The sequence below is a fragment of the Falco cherrug genome, chromosome Z (genome assembly GCF_023634085.1).
Source record: "Falco cherrug isolate bFalChe1 chromosome Z, bFalChe1.pri, whole genome shotgun sequence".
Lineage (NCBI taxonomy): Eukaryota > Metazoa > Chordata > Aves > Falconiformes > Falconidae > Falco > Falco cherrug.
In genome coordinates this window covers 65,508,520-65,527,428 of record NC_073720.1, presented here as the reverse complement: position 1 = coordinate 65,527,428, position 18,909 = coordinate 65,508,520, and the positions used below count along the sequence as shown (strand labels likewise).

Sequence of the window (18,909 nt, the reverse complement as noted above, 5' to 3'; positions counted from 1 at the left end):
AGAGATGCTTTATTTTCAGGAAGTTTTAATATACTTTCTGCAATAATTGTATGCACTTTTTTACTGCATTTTTTGTATTTGCATGGATTCTGATCCACACAGTTCTGCGGTTTAGGGATAGTACTTGCAGGAATTCTCAGTTTGAAGCTCTTAGCTCTTAATATGTAGCACTATAGGAATATTTTTTTTAAATTAATTACAGAAATGTTGTCACAACATTGTTTATATCTGAAGTAATTCTACATCTATTTTATGAATTGTAAAAGATACTACATCATATTTGTCTCCACTTACTCAAAGCTGAGAGTGCCATTAGTTGATAAATTTAAGTGTTTGATAACCTCTTCTAGAGTGAACATTCCAAAGTTTTTAACCATGCTCTTCTGTATTAATCCCTCAGTGAAGGGACAAGAGTTGCTTCACAGTTCAGCATTTTTTAACCAATGTAGCATATGGATTGAAGAGGCAGCAGGACTTTTGTTTGTACTTGGGGTAAACAAGACATGTGAGGAAGGTAAAATGTTTTTGGAGTAACTGAGTGTTAAATGCATTAGTCAGTTTTCTAGAGTACATAGACTTTCTGCCATGGACTGCACAAATGTTCTTTCCATGAAAGTTAGGTTTCTGGAGCAGAAAAGTGGTTTCTAAGTTCGTGTGCCTACAGAGACAGATGATATGGTAACGAGAAGTTGTATCCAGATGAACCATACCTCATCCTGTTATGCTTTCATGTGTTAAGCCTTTGTGTAGTATAGGAGGCAATTTATCATGCCTTGCAACTTTTTCTTTCTTGCTTCTAACTTACTGTGATACTTTTCCTGAGACCATGTCAGCATGACAGAATCTTCCTCATTTTCATATAGATATAACAGCTTTAATTGAATCTTTCTCATTGAGAGATGGATCTGGCCTATGCATTAAGTATAATACTTCAACAAGTAGAACGCTTGAAACATTTTATTCAAGTCATTTTCACATAAACTTGCAACCATAATACGGGCATGTAACACAAGAATATGAAAGTGCAATGAAGAATACAAAGCTAGTGCCTGAATATTATAAATTAGAGCTCTTCAGATAAAGATGCAAAGTTATTGAAATTAAGAATCTTGGAAGAAAAGTGAAGGAAATAATGAAAACTTTTTAAAAAGTTGCAAAAACAAGTGGCATTTCACTGTATCTGTAGCATTTAGTTGCATAATAAAAACCTCCCAATAACATACTCTTTGGTTTTAATTCAAGTTAAAATCTTTCAGCACCTTTTAGGATTTGGAGAAAATGAAAATGCCGTATCGGCATAAATGTGAGACACAGGATAAACCACCTTTCAATGTCTCATTTATGAAATTCACCCTGCTGGTTTTGAATGAGCACACTGCAAACAATGCATGAATTATTATAGGAAAGTACATTTGGTGTTTGCACTCATTCGACACTGCACAGTAAACTTTGGAGCATAGAGAAAATGAGTAGACTTTTACTAACACAAAACATCTACACAATATGTTGGTTCCATTGGTGACCAATCTGTCATTTTTGTTACACTGTTGTCTAAAAATATGCAAATATCAGATGTATTTCAGGATTAAAAAAAATACATAACAAACCCCTCTTGTAATGAGCCTGACAGACAATACATTGCTTATGTGCAATTTTTATCTAAAGATCTGAAATGTGGGAGGTAATTGCTTCACACACATTTTCATGATTTGGCTTTTCAAAGGAAATTCAAGACTGCAAGACATCAAATTTGTACTAGAATTCTCACAAAATTTAAATCTGATTTTGCTCCCACTGAGACCAATGGCAAGATGCCTTTCAAAGATGATGGGAATAAGCCCAATGTCTGGGAAAAAGGATTCCAAAGTATAATTTGCTGTATGAAATATGGTTTTATCAAAACTTTTTATAAATGTTTTTCAACAAAAATGCATGTAATTCCACAAATATATTCCAGTATGAAAAAGGCAAGTTAAGGTGTCTGGGTCAAAACTGCAGAGCCAAGTTACTGAAAATACTGGTTGGCACTCCCCTATTTAGAACTACTTCTACAGATTCTATAATAAGCTCTTCTACTGCGTTGTGATTTACTATAGTTAAACAGGGGAAGTTAAAGTCACATTCCTTCATTTTTTTTAATCCTAAAATCCCTTGGTTTTCTAAATAGACTGTTCATGTCATTATAGGCAATTTTTGTGCTATTGTACATCACTGTCATGTTGCTTAACACACATTTCAAAACAAATACAATATTTTGCTACGGAAAAAAAAGCTACAGTTTTGTAGCTACAATATCCCCAATATTCAAAGTTATGGCGTTCAACACCTTTCCGAACCAGGCCATTCCCACTGAAAGGACTAAGTCCAGTATTACAACGTGCTCTGCCTACAGAGATACTCAAGGTCCTCTGGTTCCTTGCTGACTTCAGTGGAGTTCTGCAAGTAGTTTGGGTATAGACATGTGAGCAGGTTATTGCCTCGTAAGCCGAGGGATAAACTGAATTCCTGTGGCTGCTCTGTGTCCAATTAGTGCTCTCTTATCCCACATTCAGCATCAGGCACAATGAGGTACAAGCACACAACCTCTAACCAGGAAGCAGCCCGTGCCCACAGCCTAGCTTCCATTACAGTAGCTTTTGTGTCCATTGCCCAATCTGCTGTCAGGACTTTCACCCCAACTGTGACCTAAGGCTGTAGAAAGGTGTATGCACTTGCATCCCTTAACACCTTTTAATCTTAAAAACTCTTTGGGCTGAGATTGCAGAAGCCTAAGCTTTAAACAGACCCTCTTTTGTGCAGGCATATGTAATAAATGGCTTTCTAATAAATCTAGTTTCCAAATTTTGCTTCTGTTTGATGCCCATGCTGGTGACCGATGGCTAAAATGGATCTCTCAGCAAACAAAAAGGGACCTGCAGGTATAGATGGGGTTTGTTCTGCACACACTCCCAATGTTGAGTGATTACCATCACCGAGTTGCTGGTTCTTAGATTAAGTATACATACTAGTTGTGCAAATTTGTAACCCAGTTATGATCGAGGTGGAAATACTTTATAATTGTGAAATAAGCTTAAATATATGTAGTAAAGAAAAAGCTGATCCTTAAAGGGCAATTCATAAAACTTCCGAATTAAGTCCATAGGGTTTTGCTGCACAAACCTCTCCGTACTCCTCAGATTTTTCGTTTTTGACTACACCGAATAGCACAAGTATATTGCAATTTTTTTAAAGATACTGACTTTCCCGTGTCTCATTAGATGTTTTGATCTGCTCATTAAACTTAACCAATGCCAATCAATATTTCTAGGTCCCTTTGTTTCAAAAGTAGATCCTTTATTTTACGTGATCAGAAATCTTATGAAAAAAAAACGCCAGATCCCCTTGTGATATGTTATTTCACAGTTTAAAAACAAAATCACAGCTACTGTAGCTTACAGCAGGGTGCACTGCAAAAGCAAAATAATTTGGGGATAGGAGGAGGAGTGGTGTACCCAGCACCAGTTAAGCAGTTCAGCAAAATCTTTAATTTGGGCTGGAAGTTTTTCCCTTTTGAAAATGTTGTATTTTGTTCCTGAACAGCCTGAAGTAGGATGTTAAATACATTGACTTTTTTTCTCCCTCTAAATATAGTATATTTTCAAATTCATTGTTTGAGTACTGAGATACTCATTTTTAAAGTCAAATACAGTACTTAAGGGGGAAGCAGGTAGTAGGCTTTTGCTAGAGATTCTAACCTACTTCTGTTTGTGGTGCCACCTGAGTTTATCGCCTCTATTATTTTGATGGTTAACCTGTTCAAGTTGGATGTTTTTCACAGATGACTACATCAGGAACTCTTCATCACTGCTAAGAGCCCTCTTCTTAACAGGTGTTTATTTTTATCCACATTAAGTTTGCAGAAGTCTTTTAAAAGCCCCACCTTGAAAAATCTCTTGAACATAGAAAGGTGGCTAAGTTACTTAAGTCATTTCCACAGATGAAAAGGTTTCTTTCAAAACCCCATCTGTTTTTTACTTAAGAAAATGGAAAAACTTCTAAAGGTATTAAAAATGTAAACATAACTTTTCTTGCAGGGGTATAACTGATATATATATATATATGTATTTCTCTGCTATATGTTAATATTCCTTGAAAACTGAACATACTTTTTTTCTCATTCGTATCAACATGTCCTAGCAAGTTTTATTTTAATGGTACTGTAGCATTACTCTTAAGCTGTTTTTCATTCTGGTATTTTCTGAGATAGCTGACATTAGTACTTCCTATTGCATTTTATTATTGCATTCATTATACATAAATTTTTGCTACCTTTTAAAATATGTTCAACTCATTCACCAGTAATATTCCCACTGAAGTCTATTATCGCCTTAACTCCAAATTTTCAGGAGTTAAGAAATGCTCATGTTTTACGAATGAGTTATGATTTTCAAAATTTCAAAGTATCTGTGCATGAATCACCAGTTCCACACATTTCAATAGTAATAAAAGTAACACCAATTTTTAAATGCTTAAAATCCAGTTACAGATTTGGTTGAGAAGCAGCTGAAGTGCTTCAAAAATCACATAAGGTGTGTGGGTGTATGTGTGTATGTTCTGTAGTTTTGTTTCTATAGTGTTTACATCCTATTGGAGTTTATATAATGATACTTCAGTTCAAAACATTTGGCACGGTCTCATCCATCATCTTGCATCTTTCTCAGTATCTGTGGAAAGAGGAGAAACAATGTTATGCAGATGACACAGCACATACAAAAAGAGTATCTGCTAAATAGCCTTTTGCCAGCTTGAAGGCTAGGTCAACAAAATGGAACAGAAATTTTGTTTCCTCACCCTGCAAGAACATATTTACTTGTTAACATTCACAGAGGTACCGTGGGGAGACTAGAAGCTGAAGCCGTGAAGCATAAATTTATATTTCCCTTCCACCTGAAGTTAACAGAAACAGTGTTGCTAGAAGTACCAATTAGTCCATCCTGTTACAGAGAAATGCTTTAAAAGCTCCTGTCACAGCTCCACCAAAAGTAATCTCTCATGACCTGCAGGACGCCTGCTCTTTTTCCTGTTTCCTGCAAGTCTGACCAGCACATGACAAGAACAGAGGATTTTGTTGAAGCGATTTTGTTGAAGCCATTTGATTTGTCACATTTATGACCAAAGTGTGATTGCAAATACAGATCTCCACATTGGCACGGGAAAACGTTTCTCATTTTAGCCTCGTTTAACTACTGGTCTTCCTAATACAAAGTAAGGAATCTGTATTTTAAAGGCTAATTAAGCAATAATCACATTAATTCAATATGTTTGTTTCACTGATGCTGTTATAGCACACTACACTGGTCATTTATTTTACTTTCCATTTACTGGTCTGGAATTTACTTCACATAAACTTTTATACAATCTAAATGAAGCCCCTTGATAAGTATTTTGTATGAGCAACTACTATATTATCCCGAGAACTGCTTACCTCTGTGTTGCAGAAGACTTGATTGCTTTTTGTGTGTGTGTTTCACAGATACTAAGCTACAGTAGATCCAGTAGATCTACCATGAGAACATTAATTACATGAAATTCTCTTTCGGGGGGGGGGGGGGGGGGGGGGGGGCGCATAATTGTGGCATTGATTAAACTTTTAAAGAACTAAACTGTAAATGGGCTGTGTCTGGAAGAACTGTTTACAGGGAGGATGGCTACTGTGTCAGCAGCAGCAGCAAAGTAACATACATGTGTGGGATTTTGCAGAACGTCTTAAGAGCTATGTAACTGCTCAACAGTTTTGTGTGGATGCTATAAATGAGCACAGAAAGGTTTTAGTGCAAATGCAAAGAAGGTGTGGGCCAGAGGTAGTTACTGAGCAGCCCAGACAGTAGCAGCAATTTTGAAAGTGCTATATATCCTGATGACACACTTGCAAGAGTGAAAATCTCACAATTGTTTTTCAGGACTAAATAATTTTTAAAAATCAGGGCTAGCCTTACGGAAATAGTTTAGTTAGCGGAGGCCAGGATTTGGAAGCTATGCATTTACCAAGAGCAAAGCAATCGTTCCCATCGTTCCTGCCAAAACAGACTTTTGAAAAGTACCATCTGAATTTTGAATTAACACACGAGGTCCTGAAACCACAGCACAACATACTGAAGAAACTGGTATCACAATGGTGGGAGCTACTTTTTTCAATCTAAAGTAAATCTCCAAGCTTACAAATCTCTTTGTCAACTCAGTACTGTCAATATGAAACAGTTGCAAAAACAAAGGAATGTACTTACGGTGAAATTGTACAGCCAGAGGCATATGCATGGTGGCCTGTATAGCGTATATCACAGCGTACTATATTGTTGGAGTAATCAGATTCAGGCACCAAGTAGCTGGGGTTTACACTCACCTTGAGGGGAGAAAGCACAGTGTTGTCTACTTCCAAGTTTAAACTGATAACTTTCAAAAGTTATATAATCAAATATAATCAAAAGTATAATCAAAAGAATATATGCATATAATTTGCTGCTTTAAAAAACAAACAAAAAAAACCCCAAACCCTAAAATGCCCCACTCCCAATACGCTTACCTTCAGAATATAATTTCCAGGTTTTACATCTGTAATATCAATCCACTGGCAATCTATATCAGCATTGTAAGTGTCGTAGCAGCCAGGGCTCAGTCCCTTAAAAACGAAGTTAAGATGGATGTAAAAAAATCATTAGGAATAGTAACATTCTAGACATTAGGGACTCTCAGACTGAAGTTCACTTAACTGTCATATTTTTCTAAGAAAATTACCTCAGTAAATGAGGCTTGTTCTTTCTTGGCATTTTATTTGAATATTAAACTAGAACACATAAGTCTAACACACTACTTTTATAGACAGCACTGTATTACTGCTACATAAGAAACACCTATACTATTGATAGTTGTTCATCTGCGAGATAGCTGTACTTGTTACAGTACTCCTTTTATGTAAATATTGTTGATGCTATTAGTCACTGTTCATTACAAAAGATGAGAATAAAATCAAAACCGACCAAAGGCTGGACCTAAATATCTGTAAATCTCAAGTAAATAGCTTCCAAGGTCCTTGAGTACAAACTTGATCACTGTGTTGGAACGTGTCTCTACTCTTAGGAATAATGCAACTTTTTTGCTATAGGTGTGCTCTGCCACAGTGCCATCTTTGAATAGTGCAGTTTACGGCCATTTTCACATTGAGTTTTGCATGGAAGTGTCGTCTCTTCAGGCAAATAGTGACACAAGAATCTGAGAGAACTGAAAATGTAGCCTTTCTTCCAAATGAATCTTTTCTGAAAACTTTGCTGTTAGGAACATTAGTAAAAATCTCCATGTATGAGTGTATCAGTGGTTCAAATCTGGTGTCATTAACTGTGGCCAACATAGATTGCTCTAGGCAAAGCTGATCTGCTCTGGCGACACACAGTGCACAAAACCCAAGTGTTGCAGGAATTCCCTCTTGACCCAGCTGGTGATCAGCTCAGACTCTCGCACGTATGTGCCAAGTCTGAGGCTGGAGGAAAGTTTTACAGCCCCGTTACAAACCCCTGAAATATGGGCTTCCAGTGGAAACGCTGACACAGCCATGATTCTAGTGACACAAATACTGCAGCTGTAAAATATGTATGTTGCTTAGCTAGATGTCATTGTTTACAGAAGGAGAAAAGATATTTATAAAACCTCTTCAAAGCCTTTCTTTATTGCAGATCATTCATTACATTTAAAATTCAAATGTGGACACGTCAGCCAGTAAAGCATAGCTGCCATTTCTCTGTGATAAAATAACTACCTTCTAGATTAAAAACTGCAGAATAAGGGATACAAGTTTATGTATAAGTATGGCCACACCGAGTTAAACCACAGATCCATCAAGCCTCAGTATCATGTCTCTGACAGTGGTCAGCAGCAGATGCTTGAGGAGAAAAGAACGTAAAAAATGGGATGTGTAATGTCCTTTACCCAGGCAAATTCCTTCCACTAGGCATTGAATTTAACTGCATTTAAGACATGGCGTACCATCAGATTTTTCTGTTTAATGGTCTCCATTACTTTGGCTACATTGTTTTTGAACCCATGTAGATATTTATGATCTCTCCAGCATCCTACAGCAAGGAATTTAATATTTTATTCATGTGTCAAAACAGCACCCCTGTGTTTTAAAGCTGTTATCTGGCAGTTCTTTTGGATGTCCTTAAATTCTTTTATTGGGAGGAACAGTCGATATCAACAATTTCATCTTTCCATCCAGGACTACTCAAGATTTCCTATTATTTCTGGTTTTCCAAAAGTGTCTATGGGCATTTCCATTGTCAATGGGAATAGTCTATGAAATCTTTTAAGTGTGGTAGCCATACTACACTACTGATCATCCTTGTTTTCCTGGGGTTAGTTGGTTTGATTTTTTTAAGGTTTTCTGTAGCAGTTTTGAGAAGTGGTGACCACAGCTCCATGCAATATTCAAAGTAGGAGTCTACCATGAATTTGTGTGATATCATAATGGTACATTTCATTTTTTATCTATTCCCTTAATAAGCCCTAAGACCTTGTTTTACATTTGTATATGACGCATCATTATGTTCACGTAGCTGCCATTCTCTTTAACAGCCTTCTATACACACATAAAACTATGCTCTTAAGTTTTCTGTGTTGGACTGCCAGCCGGTAGCTATAGGTATTAGGGAATTCAGCACCTCACAGCCTCATGCTCTGTAAGGGAGAAAATACTGGCTACAAACTCTGGGACTAGCCAAGGACATCACTGAGCAGTCTGTGGGGAATGAACACTGGAAACCACTTCTTTACTGACTCTGTCTTGAGTTCTCTTTAGCTTTCTTGACTAGCCCTATAAGCACAAGAACTTGTGGTGTGTTTTAATATAGTTCGGTTACCAGTGATGCTAGCTAATGAGTGTCCCTGCATTTTAATGAGACACCCACGTTTAGCAGCATCTGCGTAAACTGTAAGTCTCCAAGTGGCTATCCTGGCCTCTATGATGGAGAACTTCAGAGCTAGTTAGGGCATCAGTTGATTGGTAGAAAAATACCCAAAATACCCAAAGCACCCAAAGATAAATTAGAAGGGGGGAAAGAAACTGGTTGTCTCCAAACGAAGTCTTACCTGTGTATGCGCAGTACATGCATACCGTCTGTAATATCCATAATCACAGGAGGTATCTTCGAGACAGAAACTTGCTTTGTGTCCTTCAGCAACCTTTCTATGTGAGCTTGCATCCAACAAGTCATAGTGGCTGAATTCATCCATGCTGTGATAATGTCTGTAAAACCATAGGTACATGATTAAAGATGGATCAGGTCTTGTCAATAACAGTTCTAACATATTCCTATTTGATCTACCTTCTGTTAGATCTGACCAAATTTTATTTATTACATAGAACTTCAGTGTTAGTATACTTTACTATTGCTGCCTATTCAGTTAAGGGTTTTTTTCAGCATTCTAATTTTCAATTACTATGGAAATGCCATCTTCTATAAATAATACATTTTAATTTAAGGGAAAGACTCCATAGCAGCACTGTTTTTCCAAAATTTCCTGTTTCCGCTCTTCTCCAATAACAATAGCAAGCATTAAGTAGTTCAAGTTTGCATTGTACATCTTATAACTGCCTTTAGCCAGAGTTTTGCTAGGAATTCTTACCTTACATACTATAAATTCCAGGGGAGTTTGCTATTTGCTAGAAAAAACCCAACGATTTACTTTCACGTTTTGATGGCCCTCAATCAGTGTAACACATTTATAATGCTAGTGACAATAAAATCTGCATAAATAAATCAGCTTATGTGTAATAGCAGTGGAGATCTCCTCCGATGCCAACAATTTTTTTAGTCTATACTTAATGTAGTCTCCATTTCAAAAGTGTGTGTGCTTCGGATCTGGGCACAGTGGGTTATTTTTCTTGCTGTCACGCACAGTGGGTTCTAGTCGGACTTGAACACCTATTATCCTTGTAATTTCACTTTTTCCAAACACATGGAAAACTAAACTTGTACTATCAACCGGCACTCTGCGCAGCATTTGGCTGTCATTACTTACAAATGTTTTCAGCTCATGAGGTATATGAAAAAGATATAATTAAACAGAATTCAAACCTATTGTTAAAATGAAGAGAAGCGCACAAGCCTCACAAGCATGCATGTCAGGAACACTAAAACTGGTCTACAAATGATGATGACTAACACTGAATTCTGATGGCTAGCCAAACTAATTGGCAGTTGTAGTTCATTTCCAAATAGGCTTGTATCACTGTCATGGAAATGATCACGAGAAATGCATTTTTTGTAGGCAATGTATTTTCTGTCCAAGAAATGAATCAACATCAGAGACACTTTGCATCTGGATAGCAATATCTGGGCTATGATGGCAGAGTAAGAAACAGCTTTTCTGCAAATGGGACATTTCAATTGCTCTCTATCCATTTCATCCATTTATCAACTTTGTAAGCTCCAGGATTGGGGGGTTTTTGTTGTTGGAAGTGATTTTTTTCAGGGGTGGGTATTAACTAAGGCATTTATAGAGGCTTTTTTTTCTTCGCTTTGATTTAGTTTCAGCTTTTTTGATCCTTACAAGATTTATAAACTAGTAATATCAGTCTCTTTTTGAAATAATTTGTTCTGATACTGATTTTTCATTAAAAGCTTAAAGCCTCTGAAGCTAGACAGAAATACTCCGTTGATACCAGGGGCCTTTAGATCAAGCCCACATTACATACTACTTTTTTAATGAAGTAATACTAGGTTATTATTTATGTACCCATAACCGCAGGATTGTATTTTAAATAAGGTGGAAGTAAGGTAAGCTTTCCAGAAGTTTACAATTGGTCCTTCTATGAAATAGCAAAAATTGGAACAAATCGGCAAACTGTTGTATGTGAATTTTCTGAAAAGGTACAAGTTTGCAGCGTTACCTGCTCCCAAAATGTTGAAAATGTTCTACTACATTTGCCTTGCCATGTTTCCAGCAATTTTGCTGTTTCTAAAGTAATACTGCCATAAGGAAGTATCATGATATGATAAAGGACATTAATAATGGGATCAATCAACTCAGTATCTTCTATTTTCTGGATTGACCAGACCATTCTTTGTCAGGAACTAACCCATGAAATCCAGGTCAATAAGTATGGGTCAGTGTTTACAATAATGTGTTATAGGGAACATGTTAGTAGATGTGCATTTTGGCGTTTCCACAGTTATTTTAACATAATTGGGACTTTTAATTATGGGTTCCACTTACATGTAACTGGACTATAATCCATGTAAAATATATGTAAAGGGAGAAGGTGCTACTGTCGAGACTTGTCTCTGTAATGAATTCCTACTTGTGAGAGTTTCATATTTCTAGATAAGCTTCATAACCATTTTGGTTTCCTGTGGCTATATAAAGAGTAATTACCACTGCCCTAAAATTGATCAGACAGTAAAAGGCTGAAGTTTCCCCATGGCTTCCCCCTGCTTCACTGCAGTTTTAGAAAATGTCACCCTGTAAGTGAAATTTGTTAGTAAAAAGATAATTAGAAGGTACCATACTGAGCACTTCACTCACTGGTGACAGCTGTGCCACTCCCATGAATAACGGGGTCTGCTGGGCAGAAAATCTGATGTGCCTTGATTTTTCACTCGTTGGGGGAATCTCAGGAGCACCCGATTGTCATAGTCTCTAACATCTGCTCGATAAGCTGAACTGTAAAAATGCAAAAAAACAGAAGCCGTAAGTACATGCAAGAAACAGTTTAATAAACACTTCAGTTTGTCTCAGAAGTAACTAATAGCACAATTTTTTTTTCAGCCATCTTAAAGCTCATGCATTGGAGACACACAAGAATTCCACGTGGTATGCTCAGAAGTGCCTGGTGTCAGACCACGACCTGAGTAAGATTCAGATCGGCTTCTAGCAAAAAAAAAGGGAGTTCAAAACCTTGACTCTGTGCCTCCGTCTTGGAAGCAGATCACTGCTTATCTGTAAAATTACTCTGGTACCAAAAATACAATTTCATCGGTTGCTGTTAACAAAATAACTCACTGTGTATGTAAGATCACACAACAGATGTTTCTGTTGTAGAAAAAAATGAATATATATGTGCCTCAGGCTGTATTTTCCTATTTGACACATCTATTATCTAGTCCTTTAAGCCAGCAAGATAGCCAGCAAGAACATTTCCATTAGTCTTCACTGTAAAGTTAGCATAAAAAGTACTACTTCCTATGCCTCGTTTTCTTTTTCCAGCAAGTGAAGAAAGAGTCTAAAACCCTGGAAACAGTCTGACATCAATTAATGATGCTGGTAAATAAATAAAATCTGTTTTGCACGATAAGGTATCAAACAAAATGGTTCAAAACAGCCCCGTTAATTTCTTTCCAAACAAAACAGGAAAAATCCCTCTTTGCCAGCTGGACAGGACCTAACTTCATGGCAAAGCTCTTATCTCAACACGTTAAAAGACTTTGAAACACTTTTCAGGGAGATTTTATTCTTAGGAGGTATTACAAGGCATAGGCCCAGAAACAATTAGCAAGTTATAATTTTAGTAGTAACTTTTGCTGATTAAGAGTAGGGTTGGTCTTTTTTCTTTTTTAAATGGAGTAGGGTATGATCTTTTTTGGTTGGGGGATGAAGGTGAAAATCACCACATTCAAGCAGGTTTTTTTAGGTGCCTCCATTTTGCAAAATTATGATATGTTGGACTGAGCCTGATAATAGAAACGTGCAATATAACTTTTCACAAAATGTAGGTTCTTCGAAGCATCTGTAGTTTGTCTCTCTAATATGGCGGTATCGTATTCTTATGTTCAAACTCCACCATCTGCCACGGGCTTCAAAGAAGGTTACAAGCAGGGCTAGGTTTGCTCGGACCATCGAGCCTCAGGTACTCCGTGGTGGGCGCAGGGGCACAGGAGCCCGCAGCGAGCCGTGACGCGCGGTGGTGCCTACCTTGCCAGGCAGTTCTCCTCGGCAGCGCATCTCAAGTTATACATGGACATCCTCTGGACGTAAGTGGACGCCTGGATGTAATAGGGATCCGGGACTAAGTCAGGGAGACCTGCAGTTCATCAAACCAACCACAGAACAGCAAGATCAACCCAGGACACGTCTGCAAATACTTGGCCGCCGTCCCAGTCGTGAGGCGCCGCCGTTCCGCTGCGGACCCCTGCCCACCACAACGCTCGCTCTCCCCCTTGCTCCTTCGGCGTTTCTCAAAGGCCGCATCGCAAGCGCGACGGCCGGACCCCCGCGGTGGGCTGCCCCCCCCCCCCGCGCCGCCCCCCCCGCCCCCCCCCAGCCACGGCAGTGGCCGCTGGGCCCCAGCCGCCTGCCGGGAGGGTTTTTCCCCGAGCGAGGGGCGGTCAGGGCACCGACCCCCGCACCGACCCCCGCACCGCGTCCCCTGGGGACGCTCCGCGATGGCACCGACGGGCGCCGGGGGGGAGCGGGGCGGCGCGGCGGGGGCGGCGGGGGGGACGGGGACGGGGAAGGGGAAAAGGAAAGGGAAAGGGAAAGGGGAAGGGGAAGGGGAAGGGAAGCAGGAGGGCTCTTACCGTACTGGAAGTAGCCGGTGCCGTAGCCGGGTCTGTACCTGCTGCCCTGGCGGGGCCTCTCGTACGTGTCGTAGTAGTTGTAATAGGGGTTATCGTCCGTGTACTTATAGGGGTTGTACGGGTCGTCCCCCACCATGACATCTTCCCGCCTGGGTCTGAAGCTGCTGAGAGGCGGCGGGGCGCCAGCCCCGGTGCTGCTCCGGTTGGTGTCGGTGCCGGTGCCGACGGCGGGGGCGCTGGGGTCGCTGGGTCGCGACGCCCCCGAGGAGGTGCTCCTGGCCGCCCCGGCCGCCGCGGGGGTGGCGGCCCCCTGGCTCCGCTGCCCGGCGGCGGCGCGACCCCCGGAGGGAACCTGGTAGCCGGCCTGGAACCAGTGCCGTGCGCCGGGGTCCCCGCGGTTGCCGTTGGCGGCCGGGGGCTGCGCGGCGGCGGCGGCGGCGGCGGTGGCGGTGGCGGCGGGGCGGGCGGCGGCTCTCCGCGGCAGCGAGCCGTTGTTCCGCAGCAGCAGGATGGGGCTGCCCGCCGCCTCCGCCGCCTGCCTGCGCCGGGGCGGCTGGTACTGGGAGCCGAGGCTGAGCAGGCTGTACACCTGCCCGTTGTTCTCCCACTGGATCCGCTGCCTCCAGGCGGCGGGGGGCGGCGGGGGGTCCCGGCGCGGCGGCGGCTGCTGGCAGCCGGCGGGCCACAGGCAGCTCCAGTAGATGCACGCGTGCAGCTGGGCGAGCAGGAGCCCCGGCGGCGCGAATTGCATCTTCTCCGCTGTGGGGGTGCGGCGGGGTAGAGAAACGGGCGAGAGTGCGGGGGGCAAGCGGACAGCGAGGGGCGCCTTCCTGCCCGGACGGGGCGGGGGTGCGGGGCGGCCGGGGGCTGCGCCTCTGGAGGGGTTAGGCGGGCAGCGGGGTCTCAGGCGCGGCGGGACCCGGGCGGTGCCATCGGGCAGGTCGGGCCGTCGCGAAGGAAACCCGGCCCAGGGGAGGCGGCGGGAGCAGCTTTTCTTCTCGCCGATATTTATAGGCGAGGGGATGCGAATGGGCGCCGGAGCAAACAATCAGCCTCTCATCGTTCTCCGGCCCGCGCTGGTGTCTGGAGCGAGGGAAGGAGGAGGAGGAGGAGGAGAGACCAGGGACTTTAAACTTGCTGGCACGCTCGCAAAGTTACACAAGCCCCGCTGGCTGGGCTGGCTGCGCCCCCGCCATTTGTTCACGTAATGCGGCTGGAAACGTGCGGCCCTGACAGTTCCCCCCCGGCCGCCCCCCGCCCGCCCGCGCGGGGGGGACCGGGGGGGGCCGGGGCGGCGAGGGCCGGCGCGGCGGCGGGGGCTCCCCATCCTCCCCATCCATCCTCCCCATCCTCCCCATCCATCTTCCCCATCCTCCCCATCCATCCTCCCCCCGCGCCCGGCGAGCCTGCGGCGGGCGGGCGCGCTCAGACACACGTAGGCTGCCAGAGTATGCCGTGGGGCAGCGCCAAAGTATGCAAAGGAAAAATGCTATTAGCTCATCAGCGCTGGAGAGACTAGAAACGGGGTGGCGGGGAGGGGGAAGGGGCCGCTAGCGAGAGAGGAAACATGTTTCTGGAAAAATGTGCTGGCAGCACATCTCCGGGGCTGGAGCAGCTGCTGGGGACCTTCGTCTCAGCGCTGAGTAACAGTCGGATCCCCTTAATGACCTCTTAATTAGGAGAAAACCTCCATCAAATAAACTCTTGACTATTGACTTTTGCGTTTTCTGCGCATGAGTCACACGAGAATTACACTGGCTTTGCTCCTCCCGGAGTAAGTTTTCATTGAAAAGTGAAATTTCACATGGGAGAGGCTTAGCCCCGTCACCAGAAAAAACAAACCTGGCTCGGGCAACGTCTCCCCAAAACCATGCTGGCAAAGAGGAGCAGGCTGTGGCCCGAAAGCATTTCCCTTCCTTCCTGCTTTTACACAAGTTCATCAACACTGTGTTCTGATAAGTTCAATCACCCAGCAAGGCAAATGAATTAAGGTCCGTGGGTTTCAGCCAAAACTCCTTTTGGGTGTATTTTTCCAACGGCTGTTTGCTTATGAATCCTTGCAAAGGAATGGAGAAGAATACACAAAAGTTCTCCTTTACCAAAAGTTTGGTGGTAAGGATTTTTCTGAAGCAGTTCCTGTCAAAGTGATCAGCCCAGGCTGGAAGATTTTACTCTACTGAGGCAGATGCAAAGCATCTTCCCATCCCTGCTGTCTTCCCCAGGTCAGATGAACAGTCCACATGCTACTGGCCAGGCAGGTATTTGCTATGGCATATGGACATTCCTCATACAGTTCTTTTTTTTTATATTTATATATACATATATAAATATAATATTTTCTTTTGATTGCATATTTCTGCAAATGGTTCACACTTCATAATCTAAATACTGTAAAACACGGTCCTTCGTTGTGGCTGGGACAAACTGTGAATTGCTGATTTACACTGTGACCTAATTACTAGTCATAATACTTAGCTTTAAAGTAGCTTTTTGTAGCCCCTGAGATCAGTAGTGCCATCCTGGGCATCAAAGTTACCGCTGTGGGTCAGAGGCTGTGACCAGTGCCTAATACCGGCTGCTGGCCAAGCCAGGCTTGCTTGCTGTGCTCCTGGTCTGGTCAGGCCTGTGCTGCAGCAAGTGTGCAGCCTTGGGTCTACTTCCCTGCCATCACCTGAAGAACTTAGGCTAGGGTTTTAAAATTGCTGGTAAATTAGCAGTTAACTGTAAAAATTCCCAGTCTGGAGAACGCTGAGGAGCACAGCAAAGGTATGCACCAAAGTAGGCAAAATCTTTGTACTTGGGAACAGCCCCGATAGCAAAGTGGGTGTTGGTTGTAACGGCTAGCCAGCACCAGGCTGGTGGGAAGCATCTGCGGGACTGGGCTTCCCACCAGAACCAGTGACCAGTGTCTTTCCACATGTGGGTTATGTCTGACACTCGGGTCAGTACTAGTCTGGACAGCCTGCTACAGTGGTGGTTGGGTTTGGGCTCTTATTCGTCATGTTTGCAGGCTGCTCATCCCCTCAGATCTTTCTCACTGTGGCTTTGAAAATACTATTCTCCATTTAAGGGTTTGCCTAGAACAATCAGTGACTAAGACTGAGTGAAATGGAAAGGTTGAAGATTGGGAAAACACAACGCTGAAGGAATGAGGTTTCTGTCTTTCTAATCTTCCTCTAAATCTTAGTAGTGTTACAAACAGCAGGTTGTCCAATTGTGATATTAGACAATGTTTCCACACAATGGGATTCTAGCCATACTTTTTTCTCCCTTTTTTTTTTGCCTGATTAAGTAACTATTTTTCAAGAAACTGGAGAAAGCATAGTTGAGGCTAGTCGTCCCCATTTATCAGCCATTCATGTTGTTTGCCTTTTTTTCCATAGCGTGAGTTTTATTTGTTAATTAATTTTGGTTTCATAAAGCATGAAAAGCACTATCAGCATGCCTAGAGAGCCACTTATCATTAGGTTGTTATGTCCATCCAGCCACTGTCATCTCCTCACAGGTTGCCTAATTATACCTAGTTTTAATACCTTGGGTCTCTCTAGACCATCAAAAAAACCACCAGTATCTGTGACCAGAGGTATGGAGGTGAAAATCTCTGCAGTCCTTTAAAAGTCTTGGAAACAAGCCAGGAACCATGATTGCTTTAAAAATGCCTTAAAAACTGTGGAGTGGTATTAGGCTTTCTTGTGAGGTTAACACAGCTTCTTCAAAAAGCCCAGTTCTAATACTGGATCACAGTTAATTTAGTTACTTAAGCATTTGCCTACCTCCTTCTTTTTTGGAATGACTGGTATGCCTAGGTACTTGTTGCACTGGGGATTTTTGTTTCTGCCGTCTACAGAAATAAATACACTCTATTTTAACTGAGTACTTAAATTTTCCTTCACCAGAAAATTACACTAATTGAAGCAGGTATCGCTAAGTAATTGCAGTAATTTCTCAAAATCTGAGACCATGAGGTATTATATATTTAGATTTAATTGGTAGGTTGTTGCAGTGCTCATTCAAAAATTACACATGGAAAAATGTCTTCAACAGCATGTGTAGCATTTGAAGCCCTCTTTATGTGTACACCACTATTAAACATCAGTTGTGAATCTCAAAAATGGGAAAATATTAACCTGTTCTTTGAAAACCAACAACGGCAACAACAAAAAACAAACAAAACCCATTATTTGAATTTGGTACATCTTAGCACACATCCTAAGGAAGATATTTTAAGGTTCTCTGAGCTTACTGTTTAAAGTGTGAATGATAAAAGCATGATAATGTAGAAAAAGAGAAGTTATTTTAAATTGCAGTTTACACCAATCATATTATTTGTTACTTTTAATGCTATTTTTTAGAAATCATCACATTTTTTGCTATAGGATGGCTAATTTGTGTTCTTGTATAGTGTTAAATTAGGATGCTTAGCTAAAGTCATATACATGAAGCCAGAAAAATAAATAATTCTATAAAAACCTAACATGAAGCTAGACAAACTGAATGTGTGTTAAGTATGTTTCTTTGAAGCTGGTATTTATTTGTTTGGGATCAAAGGGTTGGTTATTGAGGAGTCATTATGAGAAAAAGCTTGAAGAGCAGCGGCTTGTTTTAGCTTTCTGTATCTAAGAAAAATTTTTTCCTCATCCAAGTTATTCTTGAGTAGACAAAGAACTTACTCTGATTTTTCTGTCAGTATAAACACTGAGTTCCAACTAATTTATTCAAATTTAATTGTTTTGCAGATCTTACAGTATTTTTTTATAACTTGTCATTTTTTGCATTCAGACATTCAATATTGGGTAATTTGGTTGCGTACTAGAACACCATAGATTTTTCTGAAGCACATTTTACAGTAGGTCCAGGTATCTTTATTTAGAAACTCACTTGGATTAAAAGGTTCCTAATTATAACGCATTCCATTTAATACTTGGAATTAAGATGTTAAGATATTCTTTACAATACGTGAACTTCACTAGAAACTAAGAACACTTAAGTATTTTCAGACTCACGTCTGTAATGAGATATTTTTCTTTTTAACAAACCTACTTAATTAGAGACCAGGGTTATAGACTTTTCCTGACACCAGTAGTCTTTGGAGCAGACTGTAAGAATTTATTTTGACAAAAGTTAATCTTCTAGTTAAATTTAGCTACCATTTGTAGGTCTGAGTTGAAAGTCTCTAATCAGGCAGCTTCCTATGACCATAAGTAAAGCGCAGAAGTAAACTTCCAGACTTTTTTCTGCTCTGAATTTATATAGGAACACATAGATTTTCATTGCTTCAATGAACTTGTTGATTTGTTTAAGAAAGAAAATAGTTATAATTTTATTAGTAGGTAGTCTTATTCAAAATTATCAGCCAAAATGGCAC

The 18,909-nt window shown here is 41.4% G+C and overlaps 1 protein-coding gene across 2 annotated transcripts; it reads right to left on the bottom strand.

Annotated features, from left to right (window-relative positions):
- Positions 1 to 939: 939 nt before the first annotated feature.
- On the bottom strand, positions 940 to 14,669 carry LOX (lysyl oxidase). Of its 2 annotated transcripts, XM_027812078.2 has the most exons (7): positions 13,545 to 14,662; positions 12,940 to 13,048; positions 11,554 to 11,691; positions 9,115 to 9,271; positions 6,560 to 6,655; positions 6,264 to 6,379; positions 940 to 4,703 (listed from the first exon to the last, which is right to left on the bottom strand). In XM_027812078.2, the coding sequence occupies exons 1-7, from the start codon at positions 14,293 to 14,295 to the stop codon at positions 4,697 to 4,699; spliced, it is 1,374 nt and encodes a 457-aa protein (XP_027667879.2). In that variant the 5' UTR covers positions 14,296 to 14,662; the 3' UTR covers positions 940 to 4,696. The 2 variants fall into 2 exon arrangements, with proteins under 2 accessions (XP_027667879.2, XP_014139189.2); XM_014283714.3 differs by lacking the exon at positions 940 to 4,703 and having other exon boundaries at positions 6,260 to 6,379; positions 13,545 to 14,669.
- Between the last annotated feature and the right edge of the window lie 4,240 nt (positions 14,670 to 18,909).

What these genes read in the sequence shown, in the direction of transcription:
- LOX (XM_027812078.2), bottom strand. Translation starts at nt 14,295, where the DNA reads ATGCAATTCGCGCCGCCGGGGCTCCTGCTCGCCCAGCTGCACGCGTGC. An exon ending in CATGTACTGCGCATACACAG is followed by an intron (nt 6,656 to 9,114) that starts GTAAGACTTCGT and finishes TTCGTTTTTAAG; the next exon opens with GGACTGAGCCCTGGCTGCTA. An exon ending in CTGGAAATTATATTCTGAAG is followed by an intron (nt 6,380 to 6,559) that starts GTAAGCGTATTG and finishes TCTCCCCTCAAG; the next exon opens with GTGAGTGTAAACCCCAGCTA.